This window comes from Ictalurus punctatus, chromosome 10 (genome assembly GCF_001660625.3).
Source record: "Ictalurus punctatus breed USDA103 chromosome 10, Coco_2.0, whole genome shotgun sequence".
Lineage (NCBI taxonomy): Eukaryota > Metazoa > Chordata > Actinopteri > Siluriformes > Ictaluridae > Ictalurus > Ictalurus punctatus.
Window position 1 is genome coordinate 3,853,641 of NC_030425.2, and position 18,860 is coordinate 3,872,500.

At 47.2% G+C, this 18,860-nt stretch overlaps 1 protein-coding gene across 1 annotated transcript in view; it reads left to right on the plus strand.

Moving 5' to 3' along the window:
- The window catches only part of nek7 (NIMA-related kinase 7), a 72,892-nt gene that overhangs the window by 13,666 nt on the left and 40,366 nt on the right, over nt 1-18,860 (plus strand). Inside the window, exons 2-4 of the mRNA XM_017478650.3 lie at nt 6,767-6,848; nt 12,560-12,700; nt 16,919-16,981. Of these exons, the coding sequence (XP_017334139.1) occupies nt 6,795-6,848; nt 12,560-12,700; nt 16,919-16,981 (258 nt within the window). The 5' untranslated portion in view covers nt 6,767-6,794. The remainder of the gene's footprint in view (nt 1-6,766; nt 6,849-12,559; nt 12,701-16,918; nt 16,982-18,860) is intronic.

Here is an 18,860-nt window from a genome sequence, read left to right on the forward strand (position 1 = left end):
AGTGATAAATCCAGATGTTATGCCTGAGTAAAGTTGTGTGCGCAAGTGTGCGTAAGCCAAACCGAACAAAAGCGATGTTTTTGTAGGGGCCGATTTCCTTCGTACCCGTGCGCGAATGCCGATCGCCCATAACATTGAAAGCTCGCTCCCGACACAGCTCGTTTGCACGTAGCGACGCCCACGAAACTCCATAAAAGGTCATGCACACAGATAACGGCGAGCGCGAATGAACAATCGGGGTAAAATTCCGAAAGACGGGATGTGGCCGTAATTTTGACTCACTTCTACGCTAATACAAATATTTAATGATAATATTGATCATGTTAACAGTGAGAGGCAAGAGCTAAATCTTCCATCAGGTGAGGCGTTCGTTTACACCGGGCACACCGAGCGCGAAACGGCTTCGGCTAATTCACGCCTGCACGCTAGGTGGCGCTGTCCGAGAACGCATTTTACGCCTGCACGCTAGGTGGCGCAGCCCCACTGTTCGGCTGATCGGCGTATGGTCTTTGCTCACCGAGAAGAAGAATCGCGTAAACGTGATTGAGGGTTTTGTTTGGAACAGCTGTTTTAGTATGAATGAACATGTGAATTAATCCCCGAATCAAACCCGAGTTTAATGCACAAGACCAGCCCAGTTTTTTTTTTTTCTTTCGTGGTGGAAGAACTTCGATAAATGAAGTGACAGTTCAGTTCTTACGATCTCGTTATATTTATTACCGACGTGTTTCAACAAGAATATAAAGATAAATAACATACTGTTTATATCGCCATGGTACGTGGTCTTGTGTGTGAGAGAGAGAGAGGGAGCGCAGGGCACGTTTTAATGAACAAGTAACTGATGCTCACACCATTTTATCGGTAAAAGGTCAATCAGACGGAGACGGCAAATATCGTAGACTTTTTTTGTACGCACTTTCACTTTGCCGATAACAGAAATGTGCAAAAAGTTGATGGAAACTTGGCAAGTGATAACAAGAACTCTATCCATGCGCTTCTCTTTTCCAGAATACTCCTCGGGGTTTTACTGCAGATTTCGAAACAGCTTTCTGTGCTCCAGCGCCACCTATCTCGCCCTTTTTGCGCTCGGTGCGAGAGGACCTTTAGTCCCTGACCTAGTGAACTAGCATGACGATAGAGACTCCAAAGCACTTCTATAAGTCGAAGAAATTGTACGGAGACGTCGTCCCGTAACAACAGCGAGTGGGTTCGAGTGGACGCGCGTGCACGAAGGATCCGTAATCATTTCTCGTTTCCTTTTCACCGCCGGCCGCGTATTAATCAGGTCATCATTTGTTATTTTTATACGGCTGGACTTCAGAAATGGTGTCCGTTGATCAAAACCTTTGCCTGAAGCTGACGGACACGCTCGGGATAAACGGCGTGTTCACAGAGACGTGACTGGCGGAATCTCTCGGTTAATCACATGCTAGATCACGTATTAGTCTTTACATATTAGATGTGTAATGCTTAGCTGGGTTCGACATTTGAGTGCTTCCCGCTCAGGTCCATGAAGCCCCGCCCACAGGATCTACCATGGCCTGCAGAGCGTCTGTAAAACGGCCGACGGTCCAAATGCAGACAAGGATTCCCGACAGGATTTCTCAGCCACAGCTCGAGTCAGTGTTGTCATGTTGTACATATCTTCCAGTAAGGAATAAAATAAGAATCACCCTGATGAGCTGGAATAGTTCAACTCGAAGGTTAACGTTTATGTAAGACGTGTCTCCGGCGTCTGTTCTTAAAATCTCGTCATTACGACGAATAGACCGGTGACTCTAATGAAGTGTTTGTATCGGCAGCGTTCGAGACGTACACATCAAACAAACGGCGTTACAGGAGCCCTGCTCTCGTCCAGCCGTAATTAACCGTCCCCCCTGCTCCGGCTCTCCACTATAAAGCACCTGCAGGCTTGACAGCAGCCCAACAAAAGCCTCAGGTCAAGCCCGATTCATTACACCGGTGCTCGAGAGGAGGCCTACAATAGGAAGACGGTGAGATGGCCATGTTCTATTGCTCCTGTGCCAAGTCATCGAAAGCAGCCTTTTGAGTCCGAGAGCGCGAGAGCCTCACAGCTGCACACACTCGTGTTCCATGAAAGCTGCTCGAGAGCAGGCGGATTTAAATTGGTGGCGCGCACACACACACACGCACACACGCACACACGCACGGAGGTCTGGAGGAGCAGGTCGTCCTGCTTGCTTTTTAAAGGGAAAGCAGAGGAGAAACTTGAGGTGGAACCGAAGCAAAAACGCCTCCTGGTGTCTCAAGGGACAGACGGTTAAAAAGGTGGTGCGGAATCGGGCACGATGGCACGAGCTGGGCCAGTTCTGGGCACGTGCAGTTATAAATCTAGCATAGCCCTCACACGCGGGACTGAGGAGTTTGCGGCTGTGCTACGTAAATCCGCTGGGAAATAATCATTACCGTATATAAAAACCGAACGTGACCAATTAAAGGTCTATAAATAGCCAAAAAACAAAAAGTCCTGTCATGGAAACTGTCAGGAAAACAGGCCTTGCAGCTGGATTCGTGTCGTTCTGGCATTAGTCCAGCGGTGCTTGGTTTGGTAAGGTCTTTTTAAAAACCAACATTTTTGATTAGGGCAGTGGTGGATCAGCGGTTATTGGTTAGCGGTTATTAAGGTTATTGGTCAATGATTTCAAGCCTCAGGACTGCCTCTGTCGGGCCCTCGAGCAAGGCCCTTAACGCTCAGCGCTCCAGGGTACTGTATCATGGCAGACGCTGTGCTCGGACCCCAGCTTCCTAACGCATTGGGATATGCGAAAACATGTTGTGGGGCAGTGGTAGCTCGGTGGTTACGACGTCGGACGTCTGCGAAGCAGGAATGCACTCGTTCACACTTTGGGGGGGGCAGATCTACCCACCAGCACGTTTTTGGGAAGTGGGAGGAAACCCGTGTCTAACAGAACCCGGAGAACTTATTGTACATTCTAGCTGCACCTTTGCAGCAATCCTGAGCTTGTGTTCCTGTCTGTGCATGGGGTTTCTTCTGGGTTCTCCAGTTTCCTCCCACCGTTCCTCCCAAAAACAGGCCAGTACGTGGAAGCTGTGAGCGTACGGGGCCCTGCAAATGGCGCAGGAACGTATAAACGTGTATCCGGGATGAATTTCTCCCATCTCACACCCGGTGTTTATCGGAATAGGCTCCAGCTCCAGCGCGACACTGCACAGGATGAAGCACCTACTGGAGGTGACTGAAGAAATGAATCCCAAAGGGCACCACATAGACACGAAAGGAAATATGCGAAATAACACGTTTTCTATCGGCCAGTCATTTCACACAAAAGTTTTTGCACCTCTGCGCACCACATAGCGAGCACCGTGCGCGAAGCGGTCTTATTTGCGATTTGATTCTTATTCGTGATGAATAGTTTCCTCCTCGACACTGCAGACTGTGCAGGATAGTCAGCGTTCCATTTTACAAATGAATATGATCTAAAGCAGAGCTTCTCAACCTTTTGTAACTAAAAGTTTTGGCACCCCGCTTCCGATCTCTGAGAACCGCTGATCTAAAGCAAACACTATAACGCGTATAGTATCAGTATAATTGTACTTTACACGGTAAAACTCGTTTAAAGATAGGAAGTGCTCCCTCCAGGATTTTCTGATGGCAGAAACAAACTCAAAATCAAGGGACCGCCGCGACATTCGGAGGAGCTCGCAGTTTTTCAACCAAGAGACGCGACACGCGATTGGGCCGAAGCGCTCGTCGTTTCACGTGCGTCGAACACGAGTACAGCTAAAACGCCCTGTTAATAAAACGTAATAAAACGTCGCTGCGAAACAGCACGCGAGAGTAGTTTTCCGCAAAATCTCGCATTTCTGGCCCCCCAAAAAATTGAAACCGTCGCTGTGAGCATCCATGTTGATTCGAGTTCACTTGCTGAACCCGGGATCGAGGAGTCTTCCCGGGCCAGGAATCCTCAGTTGAGGGACTAAAACCTGCGTGTTGCGATTGACGCATTCGGAAGTTACGCAAACGCCAAACAGCTGACGTGCAGAGACTAAAGAAGAAGAACAGAGTTCCTTTTCAAAAGCAAGGGTTTTCACACATTACCCCACATCGGTTAATAAATCCGCCTCAGATTGCGCAGTCGGAGCCTGACGCTTGCGCAACGCCTCCGCTGTTAAACGGGTTCGATTGGAGTGACGATGTATGAACAGGAGCGACAGGGAGGAGGCGTAATCGCTTCCCGCTCTCCTCGTTTTGTAGCACACACTTTCAGGCTTTTCTACGAAATAAACGAATGGAATCGTAGACCCTCTTTGGCGAGAGCGAGCGAGCGGGAGTGTGAACCGGACGTTTACTTTCGTTAAGAGGAAATGTTTGCGTTCCTGTTTTTCTTTCAGATTAGCGAAGTTCCTTCCTGTGAAGTCCACATCTTAAAATAGCCTCGTTATGTTGTAGACATAGATGAATGTCAGCAGTAGGTAATAAGGTTTTATTCAGTGCACACGTCCCTCCCCCTAAGCCACGTCACTCGCCCGTAGTTTACGGAATTAAATTTGTGGCAGAAGTATCGAACGTAATTTTTCAAGATGGGAACAAAAATATACAACCAGTGAGGGAGAGAGAGAAGAAAAACACTCGGAAACTGAAAACGATGAACTCGGTGCCAGAAATCGAACGTGGTCTTTTTTGGTCACGATTGCCGCATGTGTGGGCGGGGCTTAACTGCGCTTTACTCTCATTGGCTATTGAGATTTGGATCGACAGCTCCCTGACCAGGAAGTAGAGACCCCAGCGGTGTGAATCTCTGTATAGTTATAGTGTTCGTACTCGGAAACGAGACTCCCTTACTTACCGTATATTCGTACATAATTAGTATTTCAGTCTTGTACGACTCTCTCTTAGGAGCGGCACGGAGCGCCGTCATCGCCGTCATACTCCTCCTCAACTCGACACCCGAGCTGTCGATCCAAATCGCACTAGCCGATGAGAGTAAAGCGCTTTTAAGCCCCGCCCACACGTGAGATTTGTTTGTCCACACGAGCAAACTTGTGCCATCGTTGTACCTCGATTCCACATGGACGTTCTCGCTGTGGTTGCAGCGATGGTCTCGGGACTGCGATGACCACATGCAGTTTTACACTCAGGTCTCCTTTAGTGAACAGTGGACTAGTTCAACAAACAGACTTCATATACACACCATAACGAACTTTCTTTTACTCCCACACTATCCGTCGTTCCCCAGATGAGGACGGGTTCCCTTCTGAGTCCGGTTCCTCTCAAGGTTCCTTCCTCGTATCATCTCAGGGAGTTTTTCCCTCACCACCGTCACCACCGGCTCGCTCAATAGGGATAAATCCACACGCTTAAAATTCGTATCCTGTGTTTATATGTTTCTGTAAAGCCGCTTTGAGACAACGTCCATTTGTAAAAAAGCGCTGTACAAATAAAATCGAATTGAATCGAATTGAATCGAGTTAATTGTCCTCAGTCGAAGTCATACTTAGGGAAAAAAAAAAGAAAGAAAGAAAGGGGACCACAGAAGAACTACAAAGCGCGAGTAAACAATGCCGAAGACACCGCGTCGTCCTAAAAGCTGCCACTCAAAACCCCCAGGCCCGAGTTTTAGGCTTAATTAGCATTATTAACCTTCACGAAATATCAGGCAGGTTTTATTTTGCCGTGGTGACAGCTTGGGCTGCATCGCCCCGTTCTCCAGCATGAAGCATTTTAATTGGCTCCAGCTTCATGCTCTCCACACTCCTGACGACATGGCGGGGGCGGATGCACTCTGAGGTGAGCGACATGCAAATGGCCTTTTTTTTTTTTTTTGAAGGGGAGGGTGTGTGTGTGCGTGTGTGTGTGTGTGTTTCGGGGGGGGGATGTCTTTCTCTTCATATCTCTTTGCTATGGCAGGGCACTGAGCTACGCCGTGCCGCGCGGCACACTCATGTGACAACTGACGGATCATTAAAATTTTTGATGGCTGCCATGTACAGGCCTTCCTGTAGCCGCGCGCGCGAGCACGCCGCCGCCGCCGCCGCCGCCGCCGCCTTTTTGTATTTGTTCTGTCGCCGAGTGAAGTTAATTTATTCCCTATTTGCCGAGACGTTTAAGCGTTGTTCGATTCCGACTTCTTCTTCTTCTTCTTCTTCGTTTCTTCCATCGTAGGATGGAAGAGGAATCCGCTGCTTAATTCAGGAGTCGGCGTGAACAGAAGGCCGAGCGTTAAAATATCGACTCACTGACTCTGTAGCACCCGCGTCGGTCTGAAAATATGAAAAATAAAAAAGAAGAAAATCCATAAACTGACCATTCAGAAACCAGTGTGTATGATATGAACATGTGTGTGTGTGTGTGTATATATATATATATATATATATATATATATATATATATATAATCTTATATATTATATATTGTGCATGTGCGTGAGAGTTCACATGTAGGGGTAAAGGTTTTTTTTTTAAACCACCCCCCACCCCCCTACCCCTCCTCTCCTCTCAGACGAGTTTTTAGGATTAAAATGGAGTGCTTGCCGCTCTCCGGCTCGGCGGCTCCGTGACAGGTCTCATTATCACAGTAGGTGTCGTGTTCTCACTGGCTAGGGTTCTGCGACAAGGTGACGCCAGACAGCCATTTCCTTGGAAGCATGTGATTGCCAGAGTGCAGCTCGCTGCTCTAATTCTATTACCAGATTCGCAGGCGTACCTCGAGCATAGCGCGAGCACTGAAATGGTGAGAAGTGCGGCTTGTTCATGTGATTTATTGGTGTGTTTCTTTTCCTGACAGGGGTGTAAGGCACTGAGCGCCTGTCAGCATGGACGCCCAACTACAAGGCCAGCAGCCACCAATAGCAGTGTTCCAAGCACAGGTAGGTACACACGCGTGTAGAGTACACTCGCACCGACCGGACGCGTGGCTCGGTAAGATGGCGCTCAAAAAAGAAAGTGGTTCCGGGATTTTTATTCGAAGTCTGCCGTAAGCGCGAACGACGGAGGGTTCCGTTTATCCCCGGGTCGTTAAGGCGTGCTCGCGAACGACGTCGCTTCTTCCTGCACGATTAATCTCTCGTACTAGTGTTACACTTGTTCCCGGAGTCCGGTTTCAGACAAACCGGCTCGTTTGCCCCGTCACAAGGCCCGAGCGGCACGAGGCGCGCGGTATCGACCAGCACGCCACTTTATACGAGTAAAGCACGTGCGTTTAACACGATTCCTGCCACGAGACGCTAATCGCGGATTCACGAGAGCGGTATTTACAATATACATACGTAGATATATATATATATAGTGTTATATGCTTCTACGTATAACTTTAACTTTAAAGGCTTTAACTTTAATCCTCCTCGTTACTGTACTATATCGTCTCGTCCGTCGATTAATCGTCACGTGACGATTAGCGCGACCACGAAAACCGGAATGACGTAGAATAAAACTCGCGGCCAAACACAAAAACATCGTTTATTTCATCGGCCGTCTTTATTTCCTTTGTCGTTTCCCGTTTCACGGAGCGCCGCCATCGCCGGCTCGCGCCGCCCGCTTTTTCCACATCTGCCTGCGTTGAATCCCTCCAACTGTCACTCTAAGCTGCAGAGAGAGAGGCGGTGGTCTGCTCACAGCGTCTCGCTCTCGCTCGCTGTCTCTCCTCTCGGGCTCCTCCTGCGTGCTGGATGAGAAGTGATAATGAGATTCTGCTCTCTGCACAAGCAGCGCTTCCTGCACACAAAAGCTATCATGTGTTTTCTCCGTCGCATTGCCGGAGACAGAGAGGTGTTGAAACTCAGCTGCTAGCAGTCTCTCTCTCTCTCTCTCTCTCTCTCTCTCTCTCTCTCTCTCTCTCTCTCTCTCTCTGTCCTGTGGTGTATTTCTTTCTTTTCTCTTTCTCTCTTTGTTCCTCTTTCCCAGTCGGCGTCATTTTCGTCTATTCTGCGTGCGGCTCTGCCGCTTTCATCCAAACCTCACTATCCATGGATTGATTTCCCGATATAAATATGACGTTTTGTAGATCTTTACACTCGACACCCGACTGATCACGAATAACACCATGACTTACCTCAGAGGTTATCTGTTTTGATGTGTTTTTGGGTGGGGGGGGGGCACTGAAGACGGTGGCCTTCCACTTCCACTGCTCGGACCGTATAATCGGAAAAAAAACCTGGTCCAAATCTTAATACGCCCCCCCCACCCACCCACCAGCACCACCACCACCATCCCTACGTTTTAACACCTCGCCTGTCTCGCCTCCGGTCTTGTGGTGGTCGAGGCGTATAGATTTCAGAAGGACTTTGCAGGGTGCAAAGCTGTTCGATCGGTTTCCGCGCTCTCTCCGTCATATATTATTTGTGGAACCGAACGCCGACGGAAGAACAATATCCGTCGGGAGGAACAAAAAGCATTTTGCGAACGTAAAATATTAAGTACGAAATGTTCCGCTCGCAGTCAGTTTGGGGATCGCGCGTCGGCGCGGTGAAAATCTCAAGAACGGCGTATCAGAAAAGCACCTTTCGCGTAATTTTACGAGGATCCCGACGCCGTACCCGTCGTCTCTCCCGCGTCGTCCGAACCGATCATACGCACGTGACGATCGGTCGCGGTCTTCACGGCCGGGATGTTATCCCATCACGCGCCCGCGACTTTCCTCAAAAGGGAAAGTTTGAGAGCCTTAAAAAGTAGAGACGACGAAATTGATATGCAGTCACACAGTTAATATCGCTGGCGCTATCATACCGGTGAGTCCCGGAGGTATAATGCATATGCATTAGGTACGGTCGATGAGCTGGGAAGACTTGCATATTTAATGTGGGGGGGCGTTTGCTTGCTGAGCGAGCGGGAGAGTGCGATTTTTTTTTTTTATTTATTTATTTCTGATCGTCACCTCGGATTTTTTTTTTTTTTGACAGAGCGGGAAAAAAACCCCCCCCGACACAAAGCAAGGAGGGCTCTAAACACCGAAACAGAATACAGAGAAGCAGAACCACTGTCGGGGGGTAAAGAACGCATAAATATTGCATGGGCCATGCTGATGAAAAGGACGGGAACTGGATCTCCCGCATGTTGCCTCCCGCCTTCCTTTTCCTTGCCCTGTCACTCCCACCAAAACCGCTATTCCTCCCACCAACACCAACACCAACAGCAACCCCGGCTCGCTGCTCTCGCACCTCTTCACTGCTTGTGTCGTCCTCTCCCTGGCAGCTTCTGGCAGTGTTGTGCTGTCATCTCACACCTAGTCCTCCATGCTGCTACCACCCCATCCTCCATCGCTCTCTCTCTCTCTCTCTCTCTCCCATCCAAAATCTCCCGTGTTCCTGTCACTCGGCTGCATGCTCACGTTTCTCTTTCGTATCCCGGTGTCACGGCCGGTCAACCCCCCCCAACCCCCCCCCCCCTCCCCGAATACGCCGCCGTTTTAGGAGTGGAACGATACGGTTTATCGTGTCGTATAATACAGTAATCAAGGTAGTGTATTCGCACGGGAAAAGTAACCACGGTGACGATCAGCGGCGAGCAGGAAGTCCCGCCCATCCTTTAACGACGGTGCGCACGGAAGCAGTTTGGCTTCCCAGTAAATTGCAACGCTGATGACGACGGGTGGTGCCGCTACCACAAACTAAACGAAGACACGATGCAACACACACACGCTCAGCAAACTGCAGTCTGTTGTGTTCAGGCAGGCTTTTCTTCGCCGATTCGCTCCGGGTTAAAGAAACGACCGCGGTGATCGTGAAGTCCGTTGGCGGAGAACGGGACTTTGACTGCACGAGGCTTAATCGTTCGTGAGGAGATCGTGTAAAGACATGACCAAATATCAGCGTGGAAACCTGAGAGAAACCCGTCCTCCGCCATGGTTTCCTTCTGGAAGAAGCCCTTCATCGACCGTCTCTGGATTCTCATATAACCTATACCGTCGCTTCATGAGCTCGGCGAGACTGTCATAATAATAAAGCGCCACTCTTCCGGGAAGGCTTTCCGCTAGTTTCAGTGGCGTAGCCGCCGGATTTGGGTCCGTTCAGCCGCGAGAGCGTCAGTGAGGTCCGGCGCTGATGTCGCGTGAGGGCGCAGTCACGTTCCAGTTCACCGCGAAGCTGTCGAGGTCAGGGTTCTGCGCGGGACACTCGCGTTCTTCTGCACCGACGTCGGCGCGCCGTGTCATCTTGGAGCTGGCGTCGTCATGCTCGAGCATGTTCCAGTGAAGGGAAACCGTAACGCTACAGCACACAGAGACATCCTGTACAATCGTGGACGTGTCGGTCACGTGTCTTCGTACTTTTGGCCAGATATAGTGTATTTAATGGAGGCAGATATTCCCGCGAGACCTTTTTTTTTAGTTCTCGTATCAAGCCGTGTGAATCCGAGAGCTTCACGAAAGGAGCAGAACACACCTTGACTCACTGCGTATATTTGGCGGGAGGGAACATTACGCAGATCTGATTGTGACCCCGACTGTCGCTTTAAAGTGGCCAGCTCACGGTGACTGTAGGGTCAGTGTCTCCTCCACTCTGCACCCTACCTGCCTACACCCCACTGCTTATTTTTGTTTCCTCCCTCTCCCGCTGAGGAAAAGGAGCCCTTCGTGCCACTCTCGCCGTCCGCAAGCTGCGATCTGTACAAATCGTGCCACGTCTGCGGCGCTCGACCCCGGCGGCCACGGAGCCTTTTCTTCCGCTGCACTTGATTTCTTCTCGGCCCCGGCGCTCTAAACCGCGTGACAGAGCAGAGCTCGGATGAGACGGCCTGTCAGTCAGCGCGCCCCGCTGCCCTTTGAAGGCGAGGCCAGGGGACGAAAAGGTGCGGCAAATGGCCTGTGAAGTTTACACACACTGCCCACTGCTAAACAGATTACCGCTAATGAAGTGTCTGGAGCTCGGGTGGCGTCAGGCCTAATCCTGGCTGGCAGCACGTCCCTTCGGCTGCCAAAAAAGCCGCCACCCTCTGGCCCTCTTCCGCCTCCCGGGCGCAGAGAGGTGCCCATCGTTAATCAGGCCGGATAGTGCGCAAGCTGACATGCAAATGTAGGTCATTGCATATGTAAATGTGTGATTAGCGAGCTGCATGCCAGGACACATTAGCACAACTTTGCTCTCAGCATGCACTTGTCACGCCACTTTAGAGGCTCATGCTAACATTTGTCAAGCGAGCGCGTGAGGAGTGAAAGCAATGCCTCGTCCCTTCGCAAACCCCTCCCCTTTTCTACATCACATGACCTCCCGACCCTGTCGAAAGCCCTTCTCCTCGCCATATCTTCTCGTGATTGTATTGTGTAACATAATGTTTACAAAAAACATTCCAGGACCGCGCGCGCGATGTCGACCGATGTGTGATGTATTGCGCAGTATAAGCGGAACAAAACACAAAAACGAAAAATAACTTCGAAATCACCCTAATCATGATGTTAATGTGCAAAAGAAAAAACAAAACAAAACGACAAAACCGTATGAACGGAAGGATTTTTTTTTTTTTTTTTCCTTTGGCACCAGATGTGTGCCTGGAATAAGTGTGTGTGGTGTCACGAGGAAGAACAAGCTGCTTCAGCGTGTTAATTGGATGGGGCAATTTTTCAGCTCTCACCTCCCCCCACGAACCCCCCCCCCTCACCCTCCCTCCCCCTTAAAGCTGTCAAAAAAAAAAAAAAAAGAAAACAATGAAATGCTTAAATTGGCTGCCCCTTGATCTATATCCATCCTCCTAGCACCCAGCCGGTCGGGCGCGTAGCTACAGCGTGCGTTTCCTCCGAGCCCCGGCGCTTCACACAGTCGTACACTGTAGTTTTTCCACTCGGCAGACGGCTTATATAGCTGTCAGTGCAGCATATAAAAGTGTTTTGCGCTTTAGTTGTAGCGATCACCACAAGCTCTTAGGAAGCGTGCCAGCTTTTGTCGTAAAACTCCAAAACACCAGGAGGCACGAATATAAAGTGGAAACTTTGGAGTCGCACGGTTTTAAAACAATACACGCCTGTCTCAGACGAACGAGCTGCTGAGATTAGGTTTAGATTTGCTGCGGCGTCTGTACGTTTTTTTTTTCTTTTTCTTTTCTTCTTCTTGTTGTTGTCATTTATTTATTTATGTATTTATTTATTTATTTATTTTTAACTGTAATGTATCCGAATAGATCACGAGGACGTTCTCGCCTCAGCACGTGCAAAGTTAAGTTGCCTTTGAGGTTATCCCGTGGGCATCTCGCGCACGTGTGACACGGCGTGTTCTTTCGTGTCACTTCGTTTTCAGTTTCCGGGGACCTCCGTAGAACGACACGCGAAAGCAGTAAAGGTCAACGTAGTTTATTTTCCTCCTCTCACAAACATCGGCGAAAGGCTAGTCGTAACCGAGGCTCGGCGTTTTCGTTCCGCGGCGGCCACGTGGAAAGCGCTCGGGGCGGTTTGCGACTAACGTGTGAGGAAATTGGATCTTCAGCTGAAACCACGCTGTCCCCCCGTCCCCCCCCCCTCTTTTCTTATCAGGCTTGAATCAGTAAGATTTTATTTTATTCCTCTGAAAGTCAAAGCCGAGAATTTCTTCGGATGTACCTTTCGATTATTCTTTGATGTTGGGTTTTTTATTTTTATTTTTTGTATTTTTCATAACAGAAGCCACTCCAGCCAGAGATGGGCTACAACAGCTTAGCCAATTATTACATTGAGAAGAAGATCGGACGAGGGCAGTTTAGCGAGGTCTACCGGGCGAAATACTTGATAGACAACACTCCAGTAGCTTTGAAAAAAGTTCAGGTAAGTCGATCCTTGCTGTACAATTTTACCACACAGTAACATAAAAACATTACAAAACGCTTGGCTATATTAAGTAGAGGCCGAGCGTTGAACCGACACCGATTACTGGAACTATACTGTAGGCTATCGGCAAAAATAGGAGCTAGGAGCGACCGAGAAGGGTCCGCCGTCATTATACAGTACGACAGCGGCCTCTAGAGGCAGAATAAACACTCACAAATCTCACACTGACAAATTTGGTTGTTATTTGAAGTGTTTGTTTGTTTGTCTTTAATTCATTTTGAATGTCTTTGGATTTTTCTGAGTTATTTGGAGTGTGTTCATTTAAAAAAAAAAAAAAAAAAAAGGTACAGTAGGTTTTCATAGTACAGGAGTGCTGTTTATTTTTGTAATAAAGTTCAGCGATGTTTTACTTTGAGTGTTGTGCTGTCATTCAGTAACAGTTTTAAAAACTTTCGGTTGATTGATCGGTTATCGGCAGGTAGGTACCGCCCGACTTTGCGGACCTAACTATCGGTCGACCACTAATAATGATAATAATGATAATAATAATAATAATAATGATAATAATAATAGGTAAGTTTTCTGAAATTATATTATTTACATTTTTTCTGTTGGACCATCCCATTTTGGTTTTATGTTTTAGGGAACGCAAAAAAGCAACCAGCCTGTTTTCTTTTCAGCAAAAGTCACTGTAGGTTTAGATCCATAATGCTGGAAGATGAAGAACAAAACAACCGGTACGTTTACATGGACAACAATAATCCGATATTAACCCGATTAAGACGATACTCTGATTAAGAAACCAGCACGTAAACAGAGATTATTGATGACCTTAACCTAATTAAAGTCATACTCGAAGTAAACACAAACGGAATTAAGACGTGTGGAGTATTCCCGTTTTAGTCGCGTTACAGACGTGTACACAGCTTAATCACACCGTTAACGTCATGTGGGAGTTTTCACCGCATTGTGCGACAGGACGCGTACACACACGGCAGCGCTCGACCGTTTAACGGCAAACGAGAGAGCACGGCTGCGTCCCAAACCGCGTACTTGCCTGCTGTATAGTAGGAGAAATACATGTATCTCTATATACTATACAGTAGGTAAGTAAGCGGTTTGGGACGCAGCCCAGTCGTCTGTTTGCACGTACAGCAAAAATAAAAACACCCAAAACTATATACGGTCCCATAACGAAGACCAACTGTATGTCAATACGTGAAATTCTGGAGGGGACGGCATGGCGCGGTGACGTAATGACGTGTGCCGTTAATCTAATTATGTTCTATAACGCGTAAAACGGGTACATGAAAGGAGTACTCTAAAAGCGACTCATGTAAACAACTTAATCATGTTATTGTCTCATTCAGAATAAGGTCAGTCATTAGATCACTGCTGTCCATGTGAACGCAGTCACTCAGTGCTGCAGTCTTTTTCGAGACCGCTAGAATCCTGTTCACGAGTGATTTAGTAGTGAAGTGTAGGCCTGCGACAGTTACTAAATTTGTCGGACGATATATCGTCCAAGAATTAATCACGTTAAACGATATTATTGTCATTTTAAGATTTTCAGATTGTTTTACGCCACTGATATAGCGATCATATAACAGCAGAGCGATGCAAGTTCAAAGAGCAACGGACGTCTAATTCTTAAGGACCTTCAGCCGTCGGAGTCGGGATGCCAAACGTTTTTTTTTTATCTTCTGACGAAAATAACCTTTTAAACGTAGTCGATATTTCGTGCGTTTTCGATTCCGCCAACTCGAGTAGTTTTCTGCTCGTTTTGAAAAAAAAAAGCCGCAGCAAAATCGAGTATTTTTGGCCGCAGCGATAACAAGCGAAATGAAAACCCGTTGCGAATTCGTTCCATGGCTGTAACGTGAACGATAAGTTGGTATTCGTACGCTTGTTCTAATAAATGACTGTTCCTATAGTATCAGCTCGTACACAGGGACTCGTACGGCGGACGTTCCACGTAATCTAAGACTAATAATAAACAGATTTTGTTGTTTAACCACGTAAAACCTTTTCGTTTTTTTTTTTTCCCCGACCTTTGTTTAAAGTTTATGGAAGGAGTCTCGGGTGTCAGAGCTTTGTAACAATCACGGTGCTTATACAAAGTTTCCCAGCACCTGAAATTGATCAGGACAGAGTCTTTTATGCCTTCCTGTTTCTCTGTAAAATGACAAGCTGGGGTTTTTTTTTTGGAGAGAGAGCGAGAGAGAGAGAGCGAGAGACGGAGAGGGAGGGAAGGAGGGAGGGAGAGGCTGTTGAGTGAACAGCTGTTTATCGTGGCTTTAACGTTTGCGAGAACAGGAACTAGCTTGTCTCTCAGATGCTCCAGAACATTAAATCTCACTATAAATCGTCGTCGTATAAGCGGAGTAACACTCTCCAGACTGGGCTGTTCTGCAAAAATAATGCCCTTCAGAGTGGTAACTCTTCACGTCACGGATTATTTTCCCGTAAAGGCGTGATCTGGAGTGTGCTGCTCCTTATTTAATTCATAAGGATCGTTATCGTCACGACAGGCTATAGTCAGGTACATTACGGGAAGAAGACACGCATCTAATTTAATCGTCTTAGTGGACGAGTGATTTAAACTCAATAGGCTATGCTTACTACTAAATGGAGTATATGGCCAGAAGTATGTGGACACCTGAGCATCGCATGCGTATGTGGGTCTTCCCCAAACTCATCCACGAAGCTAGAAGCACTCGGTTGTATGCTGTAGCACTGTAAACCACACTTTGAGGCATTTCCCCTTCACTGGCCTCTTCGTTCCAGTGAAGGGGAAATGCCTCAAAGTGTGGAGTGAAAGAGCTCGAGTGTCCTGCACAGAACCCCGACCTCAACCCACCAGAACACCTTCGGGATGAACCGGGACGCCGTCTTTGCACTGCACACCAGGCCTCGTCGCCCAACATCACTACCTCACACGTTGCTGAATGAACACACATCCTCACAACCCAGTGGAAAGCCTTCCAAGAACAATGGAGGTTATTATAACAGTTCAACAAGCACACATGGCTGTCCACAAACTTTCGGCCATATAGTGTACGACGTACATTTTTTTTTTATATGTTAAAGGTTTTTACGCTTGAATTAAAAGGCCGGTTCGTTTCCAGTGTACACTGTACACTGGATCATCCAATACCGTGATTGATAGATGCTCTTCCACCCAGCGTTTCCTGTTTCCTCCACCCTGACATCCTGGAATCTTGTGCATTCATCGTTCACGTGCGGTGAATTCACTCTTAATATGCGTACCCGAGTAGTCTGTAGTTATTGCTCTCGATTCACGTCCACGCAATTAATACGCGTGTAACAATACAGACAATGAAAATTCCATACGGAAAATAAATACGCGTTGTCTGAATACGTGCCCTAGGTTAATAACTTAATCCTGGCTTAACGTAACCGAATAATTGCACGGTGTTGTGATCCTTTCAGCCTCTTAGCAACATTAAACGCAACAAGAGCCATGCGTTAGAATGTAAGAACATTAAACATGGCTAGTTAGATATTAGCGCTCTTGCTGGGCTTTCTTTCGCGTCCGGGGTTGCCATGTCTCGGGACAATTTCTACCCCAATTACATCTCAAAAAGACCTGAAATTAGCCCCAAAATTCCACGGATTGTTTTTGGAAAATATTTTTCTTCCGTTCAATCCAAGCTCCAGGTATTCTGTATAGGTGTCTTTATGCTAGGCTTAGCACGAGTCCAAACACCGACGCGATTGTGTACTGCCTTACTGTTCATGTATGAACCATCGAAATGTACACGATTGCGAAATTTGGTACACTGCTTCGGCGTTGTCCCGAAGGTCATCCGAGTTGTTCAAACCGCGAGGACGTCGTGGAGAAATTGGCGTACGTTGGGTTGAATCGAATCTGTTGGGTAGATCTGCGGTACATTTAGAAATACCCTTTGGTCCGGCTAAAACAAAGGGTTCAAAGCCGGCTATTTGCTTTTCGGTGTTCTAACAGAGATCGTATGAGTATGACCATCCTGTCCCAAGCTTGTTGTGATTGGCTGAAGTAGGCGTTTTGGTGTGCTCCTCCACCGACCTTTGCCCATGTCACCTTTTAACCTCCTGCCACATTGCTGCTTATTTTTTTGTTTATCTTCAATTTATTTTTTTTTTTTACTTCCAAATGCCATTAATGCCCTCCCTCTTTCTGTCTCTCCTCTTACCCTTTTGATCTTTTGATAGATATTCGATCTGATGGATGCCAAAGCCCGGCAAGATTGCATCAAAGAGATAGATCTCCTGAAGGTAAGAAACCAGAGGAGGGGAGAGAGCGATGCCATGTGCTGCTATTACGCTTTTCTAAAGACGCCTCTGCTGAGACCTTATAACAGAGGAACGGCTAAACATAGAGGGAGAGAAAACAATTGATCTACACCACCAGACGCACCGCTCTCTCACTCTCTCACACTCTCTCTCTCTCTCACTCTCTCTCTCTCTCTCTCTGTTTCTCCATTCTTTCCTTTTCTCTCTCTCCTTGTGTAAGGCAAGTACAGATCACGGGCTTCTTCATGTCGTTCCTTCAGGCTGAGATTGACTTTTTTTTTTCTTTTCTCAATGCCAAAGCTATAATTTTTTTTTCATCTTTTTTTTTCTCTGTAATGTTTAGCAAAGGGGGGGGGGGGCAATCAGAGCAACAGTGTGGAAATTTTGCGCACTCCCTCACGTGTCCTTTGATGTTGCACATCCTCTGCCTCACATCTTCTCCCATGTTTTTAAACGCAGTGTTTGCCTCCATCAAACCGCCTCAGACCGGCCACGGCTCGCGCCGGCGCGAGCGCTAACTAGCACGTTAACGACAGGTCCAATAAGCGTGAGCGTCCAGGTGATCAGAGGCGTCTCGCCGCACTGTTTTGTCTCACCATCTCATCAGATCAGCTCACACAGACACACGCTCGCTGTTCAGACGCTGCAGGTTCTCGCAGCGGCCCTTGAGATACCATCCACCTCACGTCGAGTCTTTATTTAGCGTCCGTTTAAAAAAAAAAAAACAACAACGTCGTCCTTGATGGAAATCGGCTTGGCTAATCAGAGTGTCGTTCTTTAAGTGTATCTTATTTATATTATTAGTATGTGTATTTATAAGGGAGTCTAAACCATGAGGTTCTCAAGCTGTGCGCTGAGTTTCCGTGGCAACCCCTTAACGGTAATCCACAGTAACCGTTTTGAATAGGCAGGAGTACACCCGAAAGCACACGTCTTAAACGTCCTGCGTCATCGAGCACGGCCAGAGCGCTTATCTTAATTTCCGATCGCAAGAAGCCAAGCCAGGAAACGCACATGTCGGATGTTAACTAGGTGTAGTTAGCAAGTAAGTGCGCTAACTTTAACCGATTACCACAGAGAGAAGATTTTCCCAATGTCTTTTAGCTGTCTTTGACATCCGTACGGGTTTACAGCATTCACACGTCACACTTCATCCCGCACTTCCGAGTCCTGCCTATAATGATCCGTTTCCAAAATATAAACATTACGTCATTTAACTCGCAGTGAGCAGGATATTATACAGTAGCCCTGAGGGGTAATGTAAAACACTGTTCCATTTCACCTGTAAGAGAATAAAAATTCTCATTTTCTCAAACACCTTGTCCAACGTCCCCCCTGTTAAGGCACTAGAAGGTAAAGTATGGGGGAAAAAAAATCTGTAGCTACTTCTATAACAATTAGCTTGTTATACACATTTTGACCACAAGGGGCAGCTGTTTTTTTATTTATTTATTTTTTCTTTTTCGTGTTTTTTTTTCTTCTCCCCCTTACCCTGTGTGTATTATTTTGTTGGAGCTAATACAGCTTGCATGTGACACCAGTTTTGCGGTAATTAACGAGAAAGAAATTCCCAAAGGCTATCGCTAGCTAGTGGCTGTCTCTCGGGTTTTAGCGAAGAAACGGATAAACCTGGCGTCTTATCTGCTTTTGTGCCTTGCACGAGTGTTTTGCGCCTTTTGAGACATCACTCCAGCAACAGTTAATATCATCAGACTATAAAATTATTATTATAATTATTATTATTATTATTATTATTATTATTATTATTATTATTGTTTTAACCTTACAGCATTGACGCGACCGTATATATTTCCTCGCTGCCTATCTCTGTCTGAGAACTGTCCACGATTCTGAAATTTGG